General features: G+C 36.5%; 1 protein-coding gene across 6 annotated transcripts in view; it reads left to right on the forward strand.

The window, feature by feature from the left end:
* Positions 1-281: 281 nt before the first annotated feature.
* YTHDC1 (YTH N6-methyladenosine RNA binding protein C1) overlaps positions 282-27,727 on the forward strand; it is a 38,571-nt gene continuing 11,125 nt past the window's right edge. For 2 of the 6 annotated variants that reach the window (XM_012180082.4, XM_027971035.2), the window contains exons 1-9: positions 282-578; positions 11,402-11,503; positions 11,867-12,195; positions 12,324-12,750; positions 17,915-18,004; positions 18,470-18,523; positions 19,102-19,196; positions 21,300-21,408; positions 21,518-21,635. In XM_012180082.4, the coding sequence (XP_012035472.1) occupies positions 551-578; positions 11,402-11,503; positions 11,867-12,195; positions 12,324-12,750; positions 17,915-18,004; positions 18,470-18,523; positions 19,102-19,196; positions 21,300-21,408; positions 21,518-21,635 (1,352 nt within the window). In that variant the 5' untranslated portion in view covers positions 282-550. The remainder of the gene's footprint in view (positions 579-11,401; positions 11,504-11,866; positions 12,196-12,323; positions 12,751-17,914; positions 18,005-18,469; positions 18,524-19,101; positions 19,197-21,299; positions 21,409-21,517; positions 21,636-27,727) is intronic. The other 4 variants (XM_027971038.2, XM_060417156.1, XM_027971036.2 and 1 more) reach the window with 2 other exon arrangements.

The following is a 27,727-nucleotide window of genomic DNA, read 5'->3' on the forward strand; positions in this document are numbered from 1 at the left end:
TAGCACGTAACTCGAAATACTTAATCACTAGAAATGAAACTCATTCCAGAGACTTCCGGGGTGCGGGGGGCGGCACGACGTGCGGACGTTACGTCACGTTCTCTTGCCCGTCCCGCCTCCTCGTCCCTCTCCGCACTGTGACGTTCCCAGGGAGGAACGTAGCGTAAACAGCGCAGGGCACTTCGGGAGCTGGATTGTTTCACGCAGGAAGCAGGCTCCATTTTAGCGCCGCCCGCCGTCGCCATCTGTTTCCCTCCCCCCAACCCCCCGCCTTCCCCCCCGCCTCGCGTCTTTAAGCCCCAACGGGAAGGCTGGGCCTAAGCTGCGGGTGGCTAGAGTGAAAGGAGCGAAGGGGAAAAAAGAGAAAGGGAAGAAGCGGGGAGAAAGGGTGAATCGGGAAGGCTAAGTGTAGAGGCCACGGTGCGGAGCGCGCAGCCCAGCGGACGGACTGACGGACGCGCCTGTTTTGCTGCCGCGCCTGCGGCACCCGCGCGAGTCGCCTCGAAGCGGCCCCGGCGGTAGCAGCAGCAGCGGAAACAAGAGGGGAGCAATGGCGGCCGACAGCCGAGAGGAGAAAGGTTAGTGCGGAGAAAGGTGGCGAGCGGACTCGGGGCTCTGGAGTAGTCGCCCGAACCGTGGCCGTCATTGTGAGTTGGGGGTTGAGGAGGTTAGCTTACCCCGCGCGGAGCCGGTCTCCTCAAGGACCAGGCCTGCCCTTTCGTCCTCGGTCTCCACATGACCTAACACTTCATCTAGCCTTGGATTTTTTCTTTGATCCTAATTTCCTTCTTCACGTAACGTTTATGCGTCCTGGGCGCGGCTGAGAGAAGGCCTCTTCTGAGTTGCAGGCCCTTTGGTTTATTTCCTGGTAGTATTATGCGGAGGTAATGCGTATTTTCAGAACAATCTTTTCTTTTAGGCTGAATTTCGAAAACCCTTAATGCCACGATTAAACCTGGTAGTCTAGTAAGTAAAGATGTTTAAGACGTGGTATAGATAGATGATTAGTCAGGAGAAATGTCGACAAGTAATTTCTGGCTGTTCCTGTTAAGTAGGCAGTGGCAGGAATGGCCTATTTGGTTACATATTTACTTATTATGGGAAAGGTAATGTTTGAAAAGATGATTATGTGGTTCAGGCCAGGCAGAAAAAATCTTGGCCCCTATTCTGAAAGACACACGTTTTGCGTAGTTCCTGGAGGGTAACTAGGAACAAATGTAATTTATAGAGTCGGAGGGATACAGTTGCTTTGAAATTTGGGAGGAACTGATGTTGCCAGAATGAAATATCAGGTCTTTTGAAATACTGGCCTTCCTGGCCTAGAAATGTTAATGTAGATCCAGAATCAATGCAAGTCTGAAGAGTAGTCTAGATTGGGTGGTGCGTTAAGGTTTTTTACAACCCAAAGATTACTGTAATAGTTTTGGGAAGGATATAGCTGATTATTAAAAAATGTATACATAGATGGCCAGCTGCTGCCCTGTATTTCTCGGATCTACCCTTTTGTGTGGCTAATTTACTTGGCGAGGGGAGCAATTTGTTAAATGGACTGTAGAGTCAAGTTCCATTAGATCTGTGATCTCTAATTTTGCTCCTTAAAAGAAGAAAAAGTCAGTGAACTGGAAAAATCAGTGAACTGTTCTAGGGATACGGACAACCTTGGGAAATGGACTAGGTGGGAATATGTTTAAGATAACTGCTCCTGGTTTAAGCAGGAGATGGTGACTGGGTTTAGTAGTTGAATTTTCCTTCCTTAAATGAGTCCTAAAAATCCTCTCCCCTCCTTTTTAGCAATCCAGAAGGAATGCAATCATGGGATTGATTAGGTTTTAGTAGTTGAATTTTCCTTCCTTAATGAGCCCTAAAAATCCTCTCCCCTCCTTTTGAGAAATCCAGAAGGAATGTGATCATAAGATTGCATGATGTTGGTAAATAAAACAAACTGCTTTTAATTAGAAGTATAGTATTAAATAGATGATTTTAATCAGTAAGAATTAACTCAGTCAACAATTGTTTCAAGAGTGTAATCTATGAGCTATGTGTGTGGGGTGGCGGTTGTGGTATTCGAGATGAGCTAGATAAAAAATGAGTAAAACTTGGTACTTCGCAAGAGTTACTTGTCTCAAGATGAACATAGTTGTAAGTCAGTTATGGAGTAGACACAGTTGTACACGAGGAAAAAGAGTAGGTGCTATATTGAATTTTTTGCTTTAGAAATGGATTTAGAGGTGAAAATGTCTAATTACATGAATACTTAGGATAAATTGTCCAGCTTTTGAAAGGCCTCACATTTGTGTAGTTTTTAAAAACTTAATTTTCATAATTGAGCTTATTTCAAAATTTATGATAAAAGGGCTTATCTTATAGTTTAAGATTGTCTATAATTTACTGGGAAAGCTAGCAGATACATACCCTACTGGAGATGCTTATTTAATTTTGAAATGGTAAGATTTCTAGAATAGCCTACTTTGCAAATAAGTAAACTGAGGCCTAGGGTGTCTTACTTTCTTGATATTTGTCAAACAGCTGGAAAATAGCTAGAATTAGAATTAATACTTGACTTTATTTTCACATTGAACAAGGAAAAATGAGCAGCTCAGTACTTACTGTCATCAGTTGTCTTGAATGAAACGTTAAGAAATTATAAAGATAAGCCCTGTAAGAATCTTAGACATGGCACAAATCTTAAGCCTTTCTTTAAAGATTCTATAAGTGGTGTAAGATCTTGATAAGAAATGAGTTTAGGTTGCAAAAATTTGCTATAAATAAGAGAACAGTTCAACTTTTGGTCATAAACCCCTTGTATTATTGGGCTTTTGCACATTTGCTACGTAATAAGCAGACATTACCTTGTATAAATGCTTCTGTAATACCTACACCTGAAAGCTCAAGCCTGTAATTGGAGAAATTGCCTGCTTAATTCCTGTGGTGATTATCCAAAGTGGAGATTTGGAAGATGTTGAAATGTTGGTGGTATTATTGAATGTTATTTGCTGCTTTTCTGTATAAACATCTTTGCATTTAATTTAAGTTCTTAAAAAGTCCTTTCTGGAGAACAGTTACACAAGTTTAATATATCTAAAATGTGGATAATGAGGTACCACTTTAAAAGGTAACATGTTTTTTTGCGTGTTACCCAACTGGAAGCTCCATGAGGGCCAGGAATATGTCTGTCTTGTTTACCCTATTCCTGGTGTACAGTAATTGTCTCAGTACCTTGAATAAATGATTTAGAAAATTGTAGTTAGTTAGTTCAAGGTTGGACTTCATTAAAAACTGGTTAGTTATATGATATTTGCTATTTATGTCCAAAGTTGAGTTTCTCAGTTTATACATAACACACATTCATGCAAGTACATATAAATATGTGCATTTGGTAACACACACGCACACACAAGTCCTCACTCTAGTAAGTCCTTAGGGCTAGATAGTGTTTGTTCACTTTAGTTAGGGCTTTATAAAGCATAGATTATGTGTAATATTCCAGTGTATTTGTTTTATCCATGATAGACGTAGGACAGAAAGCTACAAATGCTCTCCGTAGACTTCAGTTGTTTGTTTTTTGAAAGACAGGAAGTTTGGATGGGATGGGAAATCCAAGTCTCTTCTTTGAGAGGAGTGACAATTTCGAATGACAAAAAAATAACTGAGAGACTCGTCTAATCTAAAACAAAACAGAATGGGAGGCTCCAGGAAATGTTGCTCCATTGCCAAACCCCGCTATAACTATATTAACTGAATTAAAATAACAACCGTAATGTATTGGTGCCCTATGTTAGACACAAAAAGCACAATATATTTAACTGCTCAGTTTTTTTTGTTTTTCCTCCCTTTAAATACTTAAGGTCTTAGTCTGGACCTGGATCCTGAAATAAATAGTACTCTGTATCTCCTGATCCAGAAGCTTCCAGAGTCCAAAAAAACAAAAAACGAACCATTTCTCAGATAAAGATTATTTTCGACACTGATATCCCTGGAGTTAAGGACTGTGGCCTTTCAGGCCAGGAATTTCAAGGTTGAGGTGTAATTCTGGTAGAGTGGAAAGAGTACTAAGTTGCAAAAATTTGCTGTAAGTAACAGAACAGTTAAACTTTGGTCATAAACCCCTTGTATTATTGGGCTTTGCACATTTGCTACGTAATAAGCAGACATTACCTTGTATAAATGCTTCTGTAATACCTGTACCTGAAAGCTCAAGCCTGTAATTGGAGGAATTGCCTGCTTAATTCCTGTGGTGATTGGATTCAGAACTGTGAGATTTTATTCACAGTACTTGAATTCATTGGGCTTTTTGGAATACTTGTTCCATACATAACCTTCTAAAGGTTAAAAACTACTTTGAAAGCCAGTTAGATTTTAAAGTTCCTGTGCTTATCTTATCCAAACAAATACTCCCATCTACAGAAGACAAGCCTTGTTGACCAACACAGTTTTGAACAGGTTCTCTAAAAACAGTGATTTTTTTCTTTGTTTTGTTTGTTGTATTGTGGATCTGTATATTTATCTCAAAACTCAGTTTGTTAATAGTTTGTGATGGTAACATAAGATGATGCTCGCTTAACCAGCGATGATAATGAAGTCCATGTATGAACATCATATACTGCATATGCAAAGCATTCACAGATGATTGTATTTCCATAAGGGAATCAAGCTAGCAGCAGCGTGCTTTGTTTTGTTTTAAATCAAGACGTATTTGAAAGTCAGAGAATTCAAGTAGAAATCTGAATTTGGAAATCCTCTTGAAAATTTATAAGCTCTGACAGGGTACTTGCATTTCTCTTAAGACAGTGAATCCACTGGAGTTGAGTAGGGTTGTCCCCTTTAGCATTCCTACTCTTTCACAAGATATCTTGTGTACTAAAAGTATATATGTTTGGTGTTCCTGTTACCTCAGTGTCTTGAGTTGAACCTTAAATTTTTTTGTAGTTACTTAATATCAGTGTTGCTTAAGAGTTATGGGTATATGCATTCTAGGGTCAGGCAGATAAAATGCTTTTTTAATAGAGTGTGTGTTGGCAAATAGATGGAGAAACAGTGGCAGACTTTATTTTCTTGGGCTCCAAAATCATTGCAGATGGTGATTGCAGCCATGAAATTAAAAGATTCTTGCGCCTTGGAAGAAAAGCTATGACCAGCTTACACAGTATTAAAAAGCAGAGACATTACTGATAAAGGTCAGTACAGACAAAGCTATGACTCTTTCAGTAGTCACGTATGGATGTGAGAGTTGGATTATAAAGAAAGCTGAGCGGCGACGAATTGATGCTTTTGAACTGTGGTGTTGGAGAAGACTCTTGAGAGTCCCTTGGACTGCAAGGAGATCCAACCAGTCCATCCTAAAGGAAATCAGTCCTGAATGTTCATTGGAAGGACTGATGTTGAATCTGAAACTCCAATATTTTGGCCACCTGATCAGAAGAACTGACTCACTGGAAAAGACCCTGATGCTAGGAAAGATTGAAGGCAGGAGGAGAAGGGGACGACAGAGAATGAGATGGTTGGATGGCATCACTGACTCAGTGGACATGAGTTTTGAGTTGGTAATGGACAGGGAGGCCTGGCGTGCTGCAGTCCATGGGGGTCGCAGAGAGTCGGACACTACTGAGTGAGTGAACTGAACAGTGTGTGTCTTAGTCACTCAGTTGTGTCTGACTCTTTGTGACCCCATGGACTGTAGCCCACCAGCTCCTTTGTCCATGGAGATTCTCCAGGCAAGAATACTGGAGTGGATTGCCATGCCTTTCTCCAGGGGATCTTCCCAACTCCGGTCGAACCCAGGTCTTCCATATTGCTGGCAGATTCTTTACCATCTGAGCCACCAGGGAAGCCCTATGTAATACAATAGGTAATGGCAAGGGGTAAGTATGGTCTATGTTCAGGAAGTATTGGTAAATACCCTGATGAAACATAAAGCCAGATTGTCTCATGCACAGCTTTGACATAAATTACCTTGTCTGTGTCTTTACCAAAGACTCTCAGGACTGCTCCATCTGGTGGTTTTCAGGTAAGAATCTGGGCCCCTAGTGATCAAATAGTCTTTTATTAAAATGTAGAATTTATGTTTTTACTTTAAACCCTTGGAGCTTTCAGAAACAAACCATCCAAGAGCTAAATTCATTCTACAGGCTCTTAATGTATAAGTTTGAATAGATTTGAACTTTAAATGGGAATACTGTTTGTGTTTCATTTGAGTTACTTTGTTGCATCGACACATTGTGAAAAATTCATTTTTTGCTGTGGCTTTAAAAGGGTCTTTTTTTTTTTTTTTAAAGACTTTATATAGATTTCTCAAAAAATAAATAAAGCACTTTAAATACTGCATTTGAGGGGCTTCCTTGGTGGTCCAGTGGTTAAGAGTCCACCTTGCAATGTAAGGGACTTGGGTTCAATCCTTGGTTGGGGAAGATCCCACATGCCACAGAGCAGCTAAGCCCATGCGCCATAACTGTTGAGCCTGTGCTCTAGAGCCCAGGAGTCTCAACTGCTGAGCCCATGTGTTGCAGCTGCTGAAGCCCTCGCACCCTTCTGCTCTGCAGCAAGAGACGCTGCCGCAATGAGAAGCCCATGTGCCATCACTCCTGAGCCCAGATTCTAGAGCCTGTGCAATGAAAAGCCACCACAATGAGAAACTCAAGCACCACAAAATAGCTTTTGTGCAGTGAAGACTCACCACAGCCAAAAAATAAAAATAAATAGATCTTTAAATAAATGAATTCATCTAAAAATCCTATTAGGAAATGCTGCATTTGGGTTATATTTTATATAGAATTCTTAACCAGGCATCTGCTAACCTTTGTTCATTTTATTGCTAATATTCTTATGGTGCTGCTGTCAAACTACTGTGACGAAATTGAACATGTGCATATCACTGTGCAGAATAATGTTAAATTTCAGGATAAAACGAGTGATTTAAAGCATAAAATAAGTCACACTGGAGAACCAGTGGTTGTTACTTTCTTCTTCCCCAAAAGGATGTACCAGGGGTAGGTTAATCTTTCATAGCAGTAACTTCTGAGATTAGTAAAATAATCCTTTATAGCTAATTCATTTTAAATTAAAAACATGAATTAAAATACATACAAAGTGTACATTTTCTGGCCAATGAATGGTCATAGGAAGCAGTTAGCTTTATAACCTAATACTCTCTAATTATTTTAAGAATACATCTTACATTTATAATTAAGCAAAACTAAGCAAGTGGTGATAGTTTGGATAACACCTTCCAAGTATTTGGAACATTTCTTCCACAGTAGTTGGAGTCCCTGGCTCCTCTCTTTGAACCTAAGTAGACTTTTATGATTGTCTTGGAGTAAAATAACTATGGCCCCTTTTCTTTTGGGCTGTATTATCTTTAGAGCTCTAAACCACCACGAAAGAGGTTGACCTATGCTGAAGCTGTCATGGTAGAGGGTGCCATTTGAAAAGCATGCCCTAGGAGCCCCAGCTGTTTTGAATCTATCCAGCCAGTGTGAATAAGCAAGCCTTCAGATGGTTTTAGCCATCCTTTAACCACAGCCACCTGCGAGACTTTAGTTGAGCTTCAGAACCATAAGCAGTAATAATAAATAACTGTATTGTTTTAAGTCACCAAGTTTTGGGATAGCATGTTAAATTTACTGCAATAGTCAGAATATTTATATATTTGTGTTATTGAGGAAAGAGGATTTTGTTTTATATTCAGGACTATATTTTGTGTATCATGTACCCTAGTCATTATTAATGCAAGGTTCAGGAGGGTCAAATACCTGCTCCCCCCGCCCCTCCCTGTCCCCACCCCAAACAGTGATCCTTTTATTCTAAATACCTCTTATCAGAGGTGAAGAAACTGGAGCTCAGATTGGGACTTCCCCAAAGATACCTAGCTCTTGAATGATGACCTGGATTTTCTTCCTTTCAAACACAAATCTCATCTGTATCATATTTCAGCAAATAAAAGATTTCAGTGGTGGAGAAAAGTAACAAATACAATCTTTTATATCAGGGAGTCAGAAAATAATATTTTAGGCTCTGGAGGCCTCATAAGGTCTTTGTCGTATATTCTTTTCTCTTTTAAAAGCACAATCTTAAAAATGTCGAAACCATTCTTGTCTTGCCAGTCAAAAATAGGCCGTGGGCTGAATTTTGTCCTGCAGGTCTTAGTTTTTCAATTTTGTGATAAAATCAATCACATTTTTGTTGTCCTAGAGTATAAAGTGGGTAAAAATTTGTAGACATCAAATGAGGATATTATAGTTGAACTTAAAGGAAATTTAAGATGCTGCAGTGTTTGGGATACAGGGCTTTGTGATGCACTAATTTGAAATTAATTACTAGTGCACCCAACCTTTCAGTGATGCTTTGTGGTTTTTTGTTACACTTTGTTTAAGGGTACTTCTATTGTTTACATGTAATTTAACCATATATTTAGAAAGCCTGAACTCTAGACAAGTGAGTTTTTGTAACTTCTGAGCTTCTTATTTCTTTATCTGCAAAGTAGTCTATCTAAAATATACTTTATGTGTATCATGTATGATATGTATGAAAGTGATAAAATGTTGGAAAAGCAAGTATTGGTTAGTATTTTAAAAATTTGTAAATACTTTCTAAAACGGCAACTAATCTTTGGGTTTGTCTAATACAATTATTTATTGAAGTTTTTAAAGAGTATAGTACTCTTTTTGTAGGGTAACCATAGTTTAGGCATGTCTAAAATTTAAATTGATATAATCAGCTTCACAGTATTTCTTTCTGTGTTAGATTTAGCGTGTATAAAAGTATATAATTTCATGTGACTTCAAGCTTTTGGGTGGATATTTCTAATCAAGAACTAGCAATTTCTTGTAAAGATTTAGGTAGCACTGTATTAATTGTCTTATTTGCTGTCATGTCATAGTTTTTTTTTTTTTTTTTTTTTTCCTTTTGGTTCTACAGATGTCTTATCTTTCAGGATTTGTTGGACCCACTTTTTTACTGCCTAGAGAACTTTGACCCAAAGATTGCTTAATATCTGAAAAACATGGATTTCTAAAAATCAAATTATCTGTTTTTATTCTTTATTTATAATATAAATGGCAACCCAGTCCAGTACTCTTGCCTGGAAAATCCCATGGACAGAGGAGCTGGGTAGGCTGCAGTCCATGGGGTCGCTAGGAGTTGCTAGGCATGACTGAGCGACTTGACTTTACTTTTCACTTTCATGCATTGGAGAAGGAAATGGCAACCCACTCCAGTGTTCTTGCCTGCAGAATCCCGGGGATGGGGGAGCCTGGTGGGCGGCCGTCTCTGGGGTCACAGAGTTGGACATGACTGAAGCAACTTAGCAGTAGCATCCAAAGATTGTATTTGCACTGTTCAGGTTTCGAGGGGATTGTCTTCAGTGAAAACATGAACCCATAGGATGAGAGAAACCATCTTGGTTTACATATCTTGATTTTCAGTAACATTAAAAAAAAAAAAAGGAAGCCGTCCATATAGTATATATTCATTTTAGAATAATAGTAAAGTACAGGGAAGCATTTTTATGGTTCAAAGAAATCAGTTACTATGCTGTTTCAGGCATACGTAATTTTCAGTGTTCTAAGTAGCAACTGTGGCTCCAAGTACAGAAGATTTGTTTTCTGTATTCTCTGTCACCTTGCTTTTCCTCTTATTTTACCTACATTATCTGCTTTAGTTCTCTTCAGTCCCTGATTTCTATTCCTCTTTGGGGAAGTTTGAGTTATATCTAACCTGTTCAAAGACCTCAGGTTAATAAACCTTGTTACACTTTGAGTGGGCTTTGCTGTTTGGCTAGAGCCATGGGTACAGTTGTCCTGTCTCATCAGTTTTAATGATTTTATACCTCTTGTTATGGCACCTTAAATTTGAAAAGATATTTTTGATGCTTGTATGCTTAGTGTTTAAAACGTTAACCATTAGCTTAGTGCCTTATTTGGGGGGAAAAATCAGTTTAAAGTAGTAAATACATAATTGCATATATTTCTAAGAATTTTTTTGTCCTGTTAGACAGGATGGGGGGGTATGAAGGGGGGTGGGATGATGAAACTGAGTTGTAAGTTTTTGTGATCATTGGAAGTATCAGTTATAGTCAGTGGTTCCTTTGTCTGGACAAGTTATACTTTTTATAGTCCAAACCAGCAGCCTCAAATGTTTCTGGTTATGTACCCCATCACTAATTTCCTTCTTTTAACCTGCTTCGACTTTATTTCAGACAACAGGATAGCTGTAGCAATAGTACAAAGATTTTTTTTGCTTTTCAACCACATTTCACATGTTAACATTTTTTTACCATATTGGTCTTTCTAATTCATTCACACTCCATCTTTTGTCTGTTGCAGACAGGATGCTTCTTTGGTCCTAAATACTTACATATGTATTTTCTAAAAAGTAGAATTCTCTTTTACTTAACAGTAGTACTATCAAAATCAGGAAGTTAACATTGATACTTGTACTCTGCAGACCTTACTTAGATTTCACTAGTTTTTCCAGTTAAGTCTCAGATCATGTGCTGTATCACATGTCTTTTAGTCTCCTTTAATTATTTGAAGTGTTTTCCTACTGTTTGTATTTCATGATATTGATGTTTTGGGATGCCTCTAAATTTGGGTTGGTTTTGTATTTGTTTCTTTATGTATAGGTTTAGGTTTTGTATTTTGCATAGGAGTATTGCAGAATTGTTCCATGAGTAGTGTGTCATGCCAGGGTCCATGATACTGCTTTGACCCACTGTGGGTGATGTTAACTTTGATTACTTGTTTAAGCTGCAGTCTACCAGAGTTTCTGAATTGTAAAATGGTAATCAGTAAGTATTTTCCCAAAATACACAATCTTTGATAAAGACGCATGCTGTCTCTTCAGTTGTGCCTGATGCTCTGTGACCCCATGGACTGTAGCCTGTCAGGCTCCTCTTCATGGGATTCTGCAGGCAAGAATGCTTGAGTGAGTTGCTGTGCCCTTCCCCCAGGGATCTTCTAGACCCAGGGATCAAACACATCTCTTCACATATCCTGCATTGGCAGGCGGGTTCTTACCACTAGCACCACCTGGGAATCCCTTTGATAGATATGTTTATTTAAAAGTTATGCACCTGTATTGTTGTTTTTTTTCATTGTGTACAGTTTAAAGCAGTTGACAAAAACTAGAGATGAAAGGATGATGCACAAATAAGTTCTCACTTTTTCTTTTTGTACTCCAGTATATCCTTTCATACCCTATGTGATATATACTCTAGGCTTTGTAGACCAGGGCTCTGTATCATATCCTCTACTTTGTATGGTTTTATAGGAATTATTCTTGTGTCTTGATCCTGAAATAAAAGCTCCTTAAAGGTTATGTTCTCATACTTAAATAGCTTCACAGTAAGTACTCAAAAATAAATACTTAATGATTTTTCCCCATTGCTTTTTAATTTCCTTGCTTTCAGATGGAGAACTTAATGTTCTAGATGATATTTTGACTGAAGTACCAGAACAGGATGATGAACTCTATAATCCAGAGAGTGAACAAGATAAAAATGAGAAAAAGGGTAAGATTTCTCTTTATTTTGTTAAAATAACAGTGTACATAGAGATAAATATCTTAAGTCTTTGCTTTCGTACTTGTTCCTTGAGGCTCTTAACACCAAAAACACAATCATAACAAGCACTGGTACCCAATTCCACATGAAAGAGAGTAATATATATTTTTTCAAACATGTGAAATGTCTCAGATAAGTGAATTTATTCCAGTATTTGAAAGCTGTGTTTTCTTTATGATTAACTTTGGAGTACAAATATTTCAGAAGACATTTTAAAGAAATGAGGCTTTTTTTTCTCTCTGATATATTTACTTGTTGAACTTTGGTGAAATAAGTCTTAATACCCAGACTTTTTTTTTTGGTATTTTCAAGGTTCAAAAAGGAAAAGTGACCGAATGGAATCTGCTGACACAAAGCGACAAAAGCCTTCTGTTCATTCAAGACAGTTGATTTCTAAGCCACTGAGCTCATCAGTTAACAACAACAAAAGAATGGTTAGTACAAAAGGAAAATCAGTCACAGAGTATAAAAATGAGGAATATCAAAGATCTGAAAGAAACAAGCGGTTAGAAGCTGATCGGAAGATTCGTTTGTCAAGCAGTGCCTCCAGAGAACCTTATAAGAGTCAACCAGACAAAACTTGTCTGCGGAAAAGGGATCCTGAAAGGAGGGTCAAATCCCCTACACCAGATGATTCTGAGGTAGTAAATATTATTGCAGATATAATACAGAAAGCAATTCTTTCAATTCTGTTTGAGGCTAGAACTGTTTATTCACTCTGACCTTGTCTGTTGTATGACTGCTGATTCCCTTTTTCTTTAAACATCAGAGAATTGGGCTTGAAGTGGATAGACGTGCAAGCAGATCCAGCCAGTCTTCTAAGGAGGAAGTGAACTCTGAAGAATATGGCTCTGACCACGAGACTGGCAGCAGTGGTTCTTCTGATGAGCAAGGCAACAACACTGAGAATGAGGAGGAGGGGGTGGAAGATGTGGAAGAAGACGAAGAGGTAGAAGAAGATGCAGAGGAAGATGAAGAGGTGGATGAAGATGGAGAGGAGGAGGAGGAGGAAGAGGAGGAGGAGGAGGAGGAAGAAGAGGAGGAAGAAGAGGAGGAAGAATATGAACAGGATGAGAGAGACCAGAAGGAAGAGGGAAACGATTATGACACTAGAAGTGAGGCTAGCGACTCTGATTCCGAATCTGTTACCTTCACGGATGGGTCTGTCAGATCTGGTTCAGGAACAGATGGATCAGGTACTAATTTTTATATGTAAAAGTTTTTTAATTGACCTGATTGATGTTTTTTTTGAATATTTTAAAATTGAATTATGAAATTTGAGGCACTGTGGGATGTTAGTAAGACTGTCCTGTGTTTTTGTTCTTTTTTTAAAAAAATATGGTGTGTTTTGGGATGTATTACGCACTTGAATAAGATTTACATTTCTTAGTAAAGGTGTTTCTCAGCTCCAAATTGATTGTATTGCAAATGCACATTACTTTATTTGTTACTCTAATAAGGAAATACATCTGAGGTTTTTAATGTTATAAATTCTTAGATTTACATACTAGGCGACACCACCTTTTTTAAACACTGCTGTACTTAAAGTATATTCATATGGAACCTATCTGCTAGGTATTACAGTATTTTCATGTTAAATGCCTCTAGATTTCCATAATGTGGCAACGGAAATCAAAATAACTTTGTTTTTCTCTTGGGAGCATGAAGTTTTATTTTTATACCTTTGGGTTGACTGGGGCAATGCCTCCAGAGGGCTGGGTGTAAAAGATATTAGATGGAAAATAAGAGTATAAAATTCTTATGAGAGACTAGGAAAGGATACTAGATGCTTTGCCACTTTCTCTGACCCAGGAGACTTAAAGTAGGAATAGTAGATAGTTGTAGTCAGTAGGCTGAAGGGACCCTCTTTGGGGGAGAAATTCAGAAGGTAGAGCAAGGAGAGGTCAGGGTCCTTAAAGAACATTGGCCACTAATGATGATTCTAGTCCCATGGCTGTCTTAATGTAAAGGTGCAATCAGATCTGCTACATAGGCCAAATGTAACAAACATTGGAAGACAAGAAAAGTTCTATTCTTTTGATACATGTGATAGTTACAATGTCGTCATAGAATTTTATCATTTTAGTAGTACATTGTTGGTTAATCATATTCTTAATAGTGTAAATGTTAGAGCAGATGGCCAGGTATTCTCCAGTTGGCAGCTGAAGTAGTGCTAGCCTTTTACTCACCAGAGTCTAGGTTTGGGAGTTAGGTTTTTGAAGGTGGTTAAAGAGTTAAACTGAAAAGATGGGTAGTTGGGTTTAATACAAAAAAAACTTGTGGAATCTGTTACTATTATTCCATCATACTTTGCATAGACTGATGGGATATGCATTTATAATTTATGATAATGGATGGAGAACACAAATTGCATTGAAAGTATGAATGAGTGTTCTTTTATTTTGGAGAATGTGTGAAAATGTAGAAGTAGGGGACATTTTATTGTAGGAATCTTCTTTTTGGTCTCTACATTAGGAATGGTATTTCTTAGACTTTGAATGTTTCTTATTTAAGTTAAATAGGGGAGACTTATTTGGAGAAGGGAATGGCTGGCTACCCATCCCAGTATTCTTGCCTAGAGAATCCATGGACAGTAGAGCCTGGCAGGCTACAGTCCATTGGGTTGCAATGAGTCGGACACGACTGAGCGAGTAAACACGCACGCCAAGGAGATTGTATAAATAGATCAGATCTAAAATCATGTGTATTTTTAATAAGCTCCTAGATGCTAATACTTAGCAAGATACTTATTCATACTTTTATGTTTTTTTGTAGATTAGATATTTTGTATTGACTACTAGCCAATGGTTTTTAGAAAACCTGGGTATTAAAACTGTTAAAGAGATTTATTGTTAGAGATACCTGGAACTCTTACTTTCCTTATTAAAGGAAGCTTTGCGATTTTCTTTGGAAGAACTCTTACATGGAACATGTTTTAAAGACTGTTTAGTATGCAGGATATTATTTTTATCACGGAGCAGTTTCTGTTACTGTGAAAGAGAAAGAACCTGAAACTCTTTAAAAGAATACAAAGGATGACAGTTTAGTTTCCTTGTCATGAATTTTCTAGACTCTGGTTTATTTTACCTTATTTTTTCCTCAGAACTTTAGAAACTTCCTTTTATAATAAAAGTGACACAGTTGGTGCTTGTTAAAGGTTATTTTTTAGGTGAACTGTTTTTTTGATTTGAGAATAATAGGAGAGGGGATCATAAACTTAAGATCAGTGGAAGTTAGTTGTACAAAAAAGATAAAAACTCCTTGGAGATTTTTCATGGTAATAGAATATTTAACGTTAATATAAAAAATTGTTGGGCAAGATCTGCTTCTCTTATTTTTCCTGCATTATCTTAGTTGAGATTCTTTTAGTACTTAGAATCATAAATTATTATTTTTAAACAGCAATAGGAGTTGTATTATTTTTTGTGATCAATTTGTAATGTTTGGAAATGTTAGTCACTCAGTTGTGTCCGAATCTTTGCAACCCCATGGACTGTAGCACCCCCAGGCTCCTCTGTCCGTGGAATTTTCCAGGAGAGAATACTGGAGTGGATCACCATTCCTTTCTCCAGAGGATCTTCCCGATCCAGGGTTGAACTTGGGTGTCCTGCATTGCAGGCAGATTCTTGACCATATGAGCCACCAGGGAAACCCTGTAATGCTTAGATTCCCTAGCTGTTCAAATAGGAAAAAGTAAAAGAAACATGTTAGACGTTTTGAAAGAAATAATTTAGAATGATTTTTTTAAAACAAAGTTTATTTTTCTAGTCTCCTTCATGTGCATGTTAATTGATTCAGTGAATTCAGTTCCTTCTGTATGCTAGACGCTATATAAGAATGTGTAGTCAGTGAACAAAACAGACATGATGAGAAAGAGATTTGGGATGTGACAAAAACTCCTGTTTCTCATCTGTTTGGTTGAGGTTTTCAGTTATTTTGTACCAAAACTTCAGTTTAATTTCTTTTGAAGTCTTAACAGTTTACCCCAAGGGAGAGGATTTTAAAACTTGAAAGTTAGGCCTCATTCAAAGCTGGCAAGCCTAGGAATACTTTTTTCTATAGCTAATTACATGAATATCATCAGTATGTTCCCTATGGGGTCACACAGAGTCGAACATGACTGAAGCGACTTAGCAGCAGCAGCAGCAGCAGTATGTTCCCCAGTTGCTAGCTTTAAATGGGCTTGGTTTTGAAATTGTGTCAGTATGTACTGCCTTGCCTTTCCTGTTTGCCAGAGTTAGAAACATCAGCATCATTTATAAACTTCTTGTTAACAGTCTTATTTGGAGAAGGTATTAGTAGTAAATTACAAGGGGGACAAATGCTTACTTAAAAGGAACTTATTACCTTGTAGTTTTCCCTCTTTAAACTAGCTTAAACTTAGAATCCACTTTCAAGAACAGTAGTAAAATATCTTTTCTATTCTCTTAATAAGAATAGAGCTCTGGGCTTGTACTTTCAAGTTAGAAACTAGGATCTGCCACTCAGAAACCATGGGACCCTGCCCAAGTTTCCTAACCACACCACTAAGTTGAGGTTTCCTTTTCTATAAGTGAGAATAATGGTATTATGTATCTCAAGAGTTTGTTTTAAGGATTAAGGGAGATAATCTATTTAAAGCTGTTAAAATACAAGTTTATATGAAAGATTGTTGATTATCATTTCAACATTCTCTTATTTTTATAAAAATAAGTATATGTGTTTTCTCCCATCATATTTGTTTTTTTTAGCTGTAAAGGTGCTTATCATGATGCAATTAAAATACTGATAAACAGTGACAGGAAAGCCTAATTCCATTTTATGTCTTCATTTATATGCTTATAAAGTTCCAAATTAAGCTTGAAGTTGTTTTTATAAGTAATACAAACCTTTTCTGTCTATTAAAGAGTCCCAGCTTTTTAACAGCACTATACAGACTATCACTGAGATTTTTAGAGATAAATTTTGAATTGAATTTGAAAATAAGCGGTAATTCAGGAAGGAAATGGTCAAAAAGAATGTATTTGAAGACACAGAAGCAAGCAGTAGCAACCAGAAGGGAGTTACTAATTTAGTGTAATTTTTTGTTTTGAACAGTTGAAAACCTTTGAGTTCTGGGGTTCATTGGACATCTCAAATCAGACTTGGAATTTTGCTGAAGAATGATAGTAAACTTTTTAAAAAGAGGACTTAAAACAGTGATACTTGGTGCATAGAAGGGAACATTGTAATTTTTTTTTTTAGTTTATTTTTTGTTGGGGTATAGCTGATTAGCAGTGTTGTGCTAGTTTCAGGTGAACAAGGAAGGGACTCAGCCATAAATACACATGTATCCATTCTCTCCCAAATTCCCCTCTCATCCAGGCTGCCGAATAACATTGATCTGAATACCTACTCTGCTATACAGTTGGTCCTTGTTGGTTACCCATTTTAAATACAGCAGTATGTACGTATCAATCCCAAGCTCCCTAACTATCCTTTCCGCTCATTCCCACCTCCCCACCCCCAACCATAGGTTGGTTCTTGAAGTCTGTGTGTCTGTTTCTGTTTTGTAAGTTTGTTTGTATCATTTCTTTTTAGATTCCACATATAAGGGATGTCATAAGATATTTTTCTAGGTCTGATTTCATTCAGTATGACACTCTCTAGGTCCATCCCTGTTGCTGTAAATGGCATTATCTCATTCTTTTTAATGGCTGAGTAATACTCTGTTGTATATATGTATCACATATTCTTAATTTATTCCTCTGTTGATGGACTGTATGTTGCTTCCATGGCTTGGCTGTTGTAAACAGTGCTGCGGTGAACATTGGGGTGTATGTATCTTTTTCAATCGTATTTTTCTCCGGATATATGCCCAGGAGTGGGATTCAGGGTCATACAGGCTGAATGCTCTTTAAGGAACATCCATACTGTTCTCCATAGTGGCTGTGTCAATTTGCATTCCCAACAAAAGTGTAGGAGGGTTCGCTTCCCACACCCTCTCCAGCATTTATTATTTGTGGGTTTGTTGATGACAGCCATTCTGGCTGGTGTGAGGAAACACCATAAATTTAATTGAAAGAAAAGTAGTGTTTGCTTTGCAGAATTTTTTTTTCCCCCCTTTCAAAACTTTTAAGACTTTCTTTTATATATAGGGTAAGTAGTTTTTAATTAATGGCTGTGCATTTTTATTTGATTCAAATTGGTAGGAGAAATAAAAAATGTGCTTAGCTTTTGAACAGTGTCTGAATTGGAACACTTTCTTCTGAGGAAGTTAAGTAGGTCAGGAGAGGTTAGTAATGAATAATACTTATGGAAAATCCAGACATGATGATACATTCTTATTTGATTAACTTACATTGTAATGTTTTTAAAAATCTTGTCTTAATTCTTTCTTAGATGAGAAAAAGAAGGAAAGAAAGAGAGCTAGAGGCATATCTCCTATTATTTTTGATAGAAGTGGAAGCTCTGCATCGGAGTCATATGCAGGTATTCTCATTTACTCTTATTTGTGATCATATCTGACTGATTCTAATGTAATCTGCTGTAAAAAGTGTGGAGGCTGTAGTTTAGCGTGAACTTGTTGATGTTCATTAGTATTGATTTCTGGCATGTTCAGTGTAATAATTCTAGAAGAAACTAAGCTTTTTCTTATTATTTTAATCCTGTTCTGTTACTGCTTAAGTGGAATTTCACTTTTTTTTTTTTTCTTGGAAGATGATGATTCAGTGACTAGTTTTCTGAGTGAGAAATTGTTCAAATATTTTTAAAAACATCCAAACAACCCAAAAAGCAAAACACTCGTACACATTGAGAAGTATTTTTTTTGTGTGTGTGGGTGCGCCAGGAAGAATAATTTGTCTTGAATGAGAACTTTATGTGACAAGACTGTAGAAATTTTGTCTTATCTCTATTAAAGCCCAATCTGAACAAATGTACTTTGGCTAAATACAGGTTCAGAAAAGAAGCATGAGAAATTATCATCTTCCGTTCGTGCTGTCCGAAAAGGTATCATTTAAATTTGAAATTGTTTTCATTGCATGCTGCTTTAAAGTCATTATTTTGCCTTATTGGTTCTCCATTAATAGTTGGTTTTAATGTAGTAATGTTCTGATATATTGCATTAAGGGGGGAAAAATAATGTCTTACACAGAGCTCCATATTCACTTTTTATTGCCATATCTTTTAGAAAATAGCGAACATCTTCAGCTATCTTAGTTTCTGGACAGAGTGGATGGGGTGTGTGTGTAAAATATATATATATTTTTTAATAGCATAAGAATTTATTAACAATTTTAAATGATTAATGTGATAAAAATCCATAAAATTTATAGCTATTTTCACACAAAATATGGATCTGATATATCAGAACATTACTATATTAGGTTTGCCTTCTTGCAAAATGCTGGTGTCTTTTCTTAGCTTTGCTTTACTATGTGTTGTGGCTTAGCTTTTCAGGTTGAATGGGTGATTATGAATTTTAAAAGTTTAGCTGGGTTGCGGAGGGCTAATTTCAGTTAGTACAACTTAAATTCCTCTGTGTGATAATGGCGTCTGGTTAATCAGTTTGGATTTCTTTTTTTCAGATCAAACCAGTAAACTCAAATATGTTCTACAGGATGCAAGATTTTTTCTCATAAAGAGTAACAACCATGAGAATGTGTCCCTTGCCAAAGCTAAGGTATTAGCATCAGTTCTGTTGAAACTATTCTAACCTTGAAAATTTTAACTGTGAAGGTGGACTTAAGTATCACTTGAGTACATGAGATACTGTAATATTCATTAAAGCTTTAAAGCTCTCTCCCCCAGTTGCCCTGCAGGATCTGCTTTTTTTGACTGGTTAAGCAACCCAAGTAGTAACTTTAAGTTTTCTTTTAAATTTTCTGAAGATGAGTTTAGAAGTAAAATTACTCAATATTTGAAGAATATATTTCATTATACATTGTACTGCAGAAGTGGTTCAAGTTTTGTGTTTCTTTATTCAAGTTGCTAGCTTATTATACCAACACTTTTTAAAAAGGTTCTTTAGTCAGCCAGTTTTTGTTTTATGTTACTGCTTGTTTTCCACCTTGAGGTTTTCTTGGAAAGAAGGTGTTCCTCTATGGAGAATCTCAAAAGTAAGATCACTTGGATTTCAAAGAAAAGAGAAGACTCAGTTTATAGGCCTACCCTAGCCTTTACAAAAGGGATGTACCTGGTTGCTGTCAGATGTTGTAACATTAATTTTTTTCTAATGTCTTTGCTATAAACTACATCTACTTTTTATACAAAGTATTACAGTATTTTCATATTTTTGGTTTAAGACAGTTTCCACTGACTTCAAGAAAGGTAAAACTAAACTTTTTTTTTTTTTTTAAGATATTTCTGTCAGTATTAATGATCCTGTATTTCTGATTTGAGGTTAACCCATTAAATTTTACAGATGGAAGGAATAATATGCCAAATGGAATATCTAATGGAAATTTATTCTGTTCCTTAGCTGAAGTGGATTTAGGCAAAAGTATTTAAGCATCTAATGTGAATTAGATCTAGTATGTATCAGCAGATCAAACTGAATTGGAGCTTTTGCTTTACTTTACCATTCTGCCTCTTAATCTTTCATGAAGAAAGAATTGATTAAAATGTTTTGGAAATGGTAGCTGTGTTCCAGCTCTACATAAAACACAAGTCTTCAAACTATTGGTATATGAAAATTTGAACTTAAATTGAAAAGAGAAATGATTCAAACTTAAAAGAAATTCTTCCCTGTGGTTTACTAACATATTTTTTCATCATTAGGCAGTTTTTATTTTACTTATTTTTATTTTATTTTTTAAATTAAGTTTTTTTTTGGCCCTGATGCACTACATGTGGGATCTTAGTTCTCTGACCAGGGATTGAACCTGTGTACCCTGCAGTGGAAATGCAGAGTCCTAACCACTGGACCACTAGGAAAGTCCCTGAGCAAGTTTTGTTTTTGTTTTTTTAAATTATGAAACTAGGATAACACATTTATTGGAAAATTTCCACTACAGATTACAGTTAACTTTTTAAGGAGATAAATTAAGATTTTTTTTGTTGGAGTTTCAGTATTAAACTCTAAAATTAATAGAGTGAATATACAAAAGTAGAATGGTATAGTAGACGTGAAAAGCACTATGAACCAATTCAACATAATTAAGATTTATACAGTTTTCACACAATAGCAGGGTACAAATTCTATTCATGTTCCCATAGACTATAATCCAGGAGACAATTGGAACATATCCAAGGATGTAAAACAAAGTGAAAAATTTCATGGTCTAAAGGTATTGAAATCGTACAGTCTGTTCTCTTATCATTGTGGAATTATGTTAGAAATCAGTGTCAAGAGATATTTGGAAATAACACATATTTTCAAATGCATTTTTTGTGACATTTACCAAAAGAGATCTCTGACTTAGCCATTGAAAGTCTAGACACAATTTTTAAAGAAGAAATGTACACATTGTGATTCACTTTCAAACAAAATGTTTTTCTGGTAGTAAAAGTAACTGTTGGTGATTGTTTTTATTGTATAAAATTCTAGCTCATATGTTTTGGTCACCTCCTGCCCTCATGTGTTTTCACTTGTAGTTTTAATATTTTTGTTAAGTTTGGTTAATTTTCTCCATATTTTTCCCGAGTATTATATTATTTTGATTGCTGATAAATAGGACCTTTATTCATAATAGCTTATTGGTAGCCTTGGTCTTTTGCAAATATAATTGGAAACATAAAAGATTTATATTAATTTCAATCTGTGATCTTCACGTCATTTATATAGGGTGTATGGTCTACACTGCCTGTAAATGAGAAGAAATTGAATGTTGCATTCAGATCTGCAAGGAGTGTTATCTTAATATTTTCTGTGAGAGAGAGTGGAAAATTTCAAGGTAAAATTTCAGTGTTAATTTTTCAAGGGAAATTTCAAGGTAAAAATAATTTGGATATGTAAAAACATTAATTATATTTGCATGAATACATTATAATTTATTCCCTTAGGATTTGCAAGACTTTCTTCAGAATCACATCATGGAGGATCTCCTATACATTGGGTACTTCCAGCAGGAATGAGTGCTAAAATGCTGGGAGGTGTCTTTAAAATAGATTGGATTTGCAGGTAAATTATACACTTCACTGTAGATAATTAAAATTGCCCTTGTTTTGAGTGGGCTACCAGTTGATAATGTTAACATTACAGTTATGTAGTTGTAATTTATTATCCTAATTATTCTCCCCTTTTTTGGTCTTACTCCTAATCTGATTGGGATCTGTGGGGTTTATTCACCAATGTTGAAAGTAAAAATAATATTATATACTTTATCGCCTTTATCATCTAAGGTGAATAGGGCAAAGATTTAGTCAAGAGTTTTATGTATTTCATTGGTTCTCTGTTAGTAACATAGCAGAAATTTATGAACCAGACAACTGCTTGGAATGTTATTTAACATTTATATTTAGTGGTTTAACTTGACATTTTATTACTGTAAAGTGGGAAAATAGTCACTCTTTGGCGTGGCTAAATAACATTTTGGAGGTGACTAATTGAGTTGTGAACAAGTAGTGTTTTTTAAGGAAATTAGCAAAGTCATGTTAGTAAGCATTGTGATCCTTGAAACTGAAATAATTAAGATTTAAATGTTTGTTATAAAAATAGACTTATTTTGAACTTAGAGTTATTTACTACTTTTTTTGACTTTACTGAATGATTATACATTATTTAAAAAAAATGATTAAAGCAGTCAGTTTAGATAATGCAAAAAAACTTAACACTTCAGGAAATGGACAGTTTGTTGTCTAGAACTGCCAGCCGGGGTGAAAGCAGAAAGCTTTTATAGGATAAATAATAATGAACAAGAAGGATACTAATAAGAGATTATTTGATTGGGTGGGGTAACATTGTCAACGTTGCTTGGGATGAGGAAGCCCAGAGCTGTCTTCATGTTTGGGGATTGGCTGACAGGACATACTGCATTTCTGGTCAAATGGAGCATTTACAGGGACATGAAAGTTACCTAAATTTGTTTGCTGGTTTGGCACCTTGGGCAGGAGTGACTCCATTTTGGGCCTAAAAAGGTATTTCAGCAGTCTGAAAAGCTAGTTATTTAAGTGATCTTGGCATGTGCAAATCTACTATTTGTAAAATTAATTTTAGTTAAATAAGAATTATCTGAAAGGGACCATATGGATTTTTTGGTATTATAAGTTGACTTAGGTGGATTTTGAGGGGGATAGAGGAATTAGATAAGAAGGAAAAATAGCTATTCGTTTTCAGGAAGGCAAACTAACACACAGGAGAACTAACACAGAGAAGAACCATGAAATCAGAAACCTTGGGGGTGGGAGGTGGGGTATGTTGGGAGCCACCTTTTTAATGAAGCAAAGTCAGTAAAGAGAACAACAAAAGGCAAAAATTATTATTAATGTGGGTCAGCCTAAGGAGTTAAACTTTTACTTTGGGACAGTGAAGAACTAAGAAAATGCACGGGCAGTGATACAGCAAACTATGTTGATATTTAATAGAGTAGTGAAATGCTAGATACGTACAAATATATCACCATTACTTTCTATAGGGAGAAATTAGAAGCAATCTAAATTCTCCTGTATAGGAAATTGGTTACGTAAATTATGGTTTGTAAGGTAATACGGTACCATGGAAAGATTTAACAGATGAAAGGATACATAATTACATTGAAATGCATTGTTAGCATGGTGAGACTATAGATAATATTCCCATACTCCATTGTACCCAGGGTTTTAAAATGTAGTTCTTTATTTCTAAAATTAACCAATCAAAATTACAAAGTTTAGAAATCTGGTGGTAGTTTATAAGGAAGACAAGTTATTTTTCAGAGATAAGACATTTTTACTTATAATTTTTTTGATAGATAAAGGCCAAAGGAAAGGCTTGCTAAGTCTATGGTTTTATGACTAGAGACATTATTGGTGTTACGGAAAGATATTTGGAGATGATGCTTTCTTAGGAATAGAAGAAAAGTAATTACCCAGTTTTAGATTGGGTGGTAGCAAATTTTATTTTGGATGTTACTTACCTAACTTTTATTTTCAAATTATTGATAAGGAAATTTCTCAGTTTTGGAATATTAATTTATACACAGATTATTGTCTCATTTTCTTCCTCATTGACTTACTGGCAGTTTTACTATCTTATTTATATTAGCAACAAAAGAGGTAAAAATTAAAATAGTCCATCCTTCTAGCACTTTGTGCAAAATTTTAGGTAGTAATTCTTATTTTTAAGTAAGTTTTAAGGTTTACCTGAAAAGAATATTTTTAAATTTAAAAAATTACAGCTTTAAAAAGAAAAAGTCACAAGTATGTTCAAGAGTAATTTTATAGTACTTGAAAGTTCTGAGGAGGCACATGATGTTATTACATTGATACTTCCTTGGGTAAGTCACTTGAACTGTTCTCCACATGAAATGAGAATTACTTTTAACTGTTGGTGTTAAAAGGATTCAGTTAAGTCACTCAATCGTGTCCAACTCTTTGCGACCCCATGAACCACAGCATGCCAGGCCTCCCTGTCCATCACCAACTCCCGGAGCCTATCCAAACTCACGTCCATTGAGTCAGGAATGCCATCCAACTATCTGATCCTGTCGTCCCCTTCTCCTCCTGCCCCCAGTCTTTTCCAGCATCAGGGTCTTTGCCAATGAGTCATCTTCACATCAGGTGGCCAAAGGATTGGAGTTTCAGCTTCAACATCAGTCCTTCCAATGGACACCCAGGACTGATCTCCTTTAGGATGGACTGGTTGGATCTCCTTGCAGTCCAGGAGACCTCAAGCATCTTCTGCAACACCACAGTTTAAAAGCATCAGTTCTTCAGCAGTCAGCTTTCTTTATAGTCCAATTCTCACATCCATACATGACTATTGGAAAACCATAGCCTTAACTAGACAGACCTTTGTTGGCAAAGTAATGTGTCTGCTTTTCAATATGCTATCTAGGTTGATCATAACTTTCCTTCCAAGGAGTAAGTGTCTTTTAATTTCATGGCTGCAGTCACCATATGCAGTGATTTTGGAGCCCCCAAAAATAAAGTCAGCCAGTTTCTGCTGTTTCCCCATGTATCTGCCATGAAGTGGTGGGACTGGATGCCATGATCTTAGTTTTCTGAATGTTGAGTTTTAAGCCCACTTTTTCACTCTGCTCTTTCACTTCCATCAAGAGGCTCTTTAGTTCTTCACTTTCTGCCATAAGGGTGGTGTCATCTGCATATCTGAGGTTATTGATATTTCTCCCAGCAATCTCGATTCCAGCTTGTGCTTCCTCCAGCCCAGCGTTTCTCATGATGTATGTAGTCTGCATAGAAGTTAAATAAGCAAGGTGACAATATATAGCCTTGACGTACTCCGTTTTCCTATTTGGAACCAGTCTGTTGTTCCTTGTCCAGTTCTAACTGTTGGCTTCCTGACCAGCATACAGATTTCTCAAGAGGCAGGTCAGGTGGTCTGGTATTCCCATCTCTTTCAGAATTCTCCGCAGTTTATTGTGATCCACACAGTCAAAGGCTTTGGCATCATCAGTAAAGCAGAACTAGATGTTTTTCTGGAATTCTCTTGCTTTTTCGATGATCCAGTTTAAAAGGATTAAACTTTAATAAATATAAATCAGATATTATAGTTACTAGAGTTTTATTTAAGTGCCTTTTGGATTTAATAACTGGCTCTGAGTTTTTTTTAAATGTGGTCCTTGGATCACTTGCATCAGTAGTATCTGATTATTAGAATGTAGGATCCTGACATGCGCCTCAAACCTGTATGCATACACTCATGGTCACTCACTCAGTTGTGTCTAACTCTTTGTAACCTTTTGGACTTTAGCCCGCCAGACTCCTCTGTCCACAGGATTATTTTCAAGCAAGAATACTGGAGCGGGTTACCATTTCCTCCAGGGAATCTTCCCAACATGGGGATAAAACCTGAGTCTCCTAAATCTAGTGTATCTTCTGATTTGCAGGTGGATTCTTTACCACTGAGCTATCGGAGAAGCCCCGTAAGGCACACTTGAGTTTTTAAGACTAGATGGTGCATGGTAGCACATGAGGAAGGAAGCATGCATAAAAAGTCATTCATTTAAGTTGCCACTGGGAGTTAGATCAAAATAAGATTAAAATTATAAAATATTATTCAACCAGAATTATATCTGTGTTTTAGCGTCACCCGTATCATGTCCATTCCAAATAACCCATTTCTCTTTTCTTTCATGGTTTCTCTGCTATTCCTATTAGCTTTAATGACCACCTATTATTTAGTACATGCAGTCTGTGTACAGTTCATGTTCTTTTTTTAAATATGTCACATTTACTAAGCTCCTCAAAGTAGAGAATCACTGCCATGTTACCTAGAATACTCACAGTAGAGATAATCATATGTAGGCCTCTTCATTACATGTCTGCTCAAAAGCTAGTTTTTAGGATGCCTGCTCTATAATCGTGATAACCACAGATGTACCATTTCTCTTAGTTTTAACCTGAGCCCTGTTTTACTTAAGGCTGTGATATTCAGGCTGAGATTAACTAATTTGTCAAAACAATGGGCACATGTCTCTGGAATCCAGTTAGAACCAGTGCCATCAAAGAGCCACCGAAGAATTTTAACCCCGAGTGACTCAACCAGCTCAACATAAAGCCTTTTTTTGGGACCAAGAGTAATCCATGGCTAATGTTTAAATAACAGTGACAATTCTGTGTAGTAATAGCTTGAAACCTTCCTTTGCTTTGGTAGTTGAAAGTGAAAGTGTTAGTTGTTCTGTTGTATCTCTTTGTAACCCCATGTATTGTAGCCCTCCAGGCTCCTCTGTCCATGGAACTCCAGGCAAGAATACTGGAGTAGGTTGCCATTCCCTTCTGCAGGGGATCTTCCTAACCCAGGGATAGAACCCAACTGGGTCTCCTGCATTGCAGGTGGACTCAACCATCTGAGCCACCAGGGAAGGTTGTAGGTTATTCCTTTCTGTAACTTATTAACTGGCAATTTAGAAGAAAAATATAAGAAACTATTAAAATACAGTTTTTAACTATAGATCTGTGTCTGGATATTCTAGGCTTTGGTATAGATTTAGTCTAGCTTAATGATGATCTCTTTCCTCCCAGCCCTCCCTGAAGTGGCGGGGTGGGGATGTGTATATATATATATATATATATATGTACACACATATTTTTATTTGTATACATTCTTGAACCACTCTTGATGTGTAAGGTAAGATGTCTTTTAGATGAAGATTCAGCCCTTTTAGTAGTATCTGCTGCTACTGTCGCCAAGTTACTTCAGTCGTGTTCGACTCTTTGCGACCCCATAGACAGCAGCCCAGTAGGCTCCTCTGTCCCTGGGATTCTCCAGGCAAGAGTACTGGAGTGGGTTGCCATTGCCTTCTCCAGGGCATGAAAGTGAAAAGTGAAAGTGAAGTTGCTCTGCTGCTGCTGCTGCCAAGTCACTTCAGTCGCTCTAGTGGGCATTTATTTTCACCACTCATTGCTCACTTCTGCCATACATTGACATCACCACCACAACAGATCATGCCACTTTGTAACTTTAATCTTTTACTGTAGATGTTAAAAATATTTTCTGAGGTTTAAAAAAGTCCAAACTTTGAGCATTTAATATTCATCTTTAAAAAAATTCGCATAAGGCTAGAAGTAAATGGTTGTATAGCTTGTCCATTGGACCAGGTCATTTGCTTGTAATTTTTCTTCTCCGTTATGTCTTCCCTCAGGTCCTTTTCATTGCTTCAGAAGTATCTCTGCTTTACCTTTCTACCTATGACTTTTCCCAAGTCACTTTTCTTTCAGGCTTCTCCCTTAGGCCACCTTTACCACGAAGCATTTCTGTTTGTTTCTTTCTTGCTTGCCAAGATAAATATGACCATTCACATTAAAAGCAAAAGTTCTATACTCTGCTTATGGTATTCATTCTTTTTACTTGTGTGTGTTTATTTATTGTTTGGTGAAAGCTGAAAAAAGGTTAGGAATTAAAGCTTTTATCGTACTCATCTTTGTATGTCTTTTGAGCAGTTTTACTTGTAGATATAGTTCTTTAATTAAAGCTTTATTTAATTTACTTTATGCACAAATAGATAAAACATTATTGAATGATGTTAATTTCTGATTTTTTTGGCAACAGGTATTTATTACATGTCATGTTTATGGTTCATTGTTGTGCTATAAAAATGCAGGGTATTTTTTTTT

The sequence above is a fragment of the Ovis aries genome, chromosome 6 (genome assembly GCF_016772045.2).
Source record: "Ovis aries strain OAR_USU_Benz2616 breed Rambouillet chromosome 6, ARS-UI_Ramb_v3.0, whole genome shotgun sequence".
In the NCBI taxonomy this organism is placed as follows: Eukaryota; Metazoa; Chordata; class Mammalia; order Artiodactyla; family Bovidae; genus Ovis; species Ovis aries.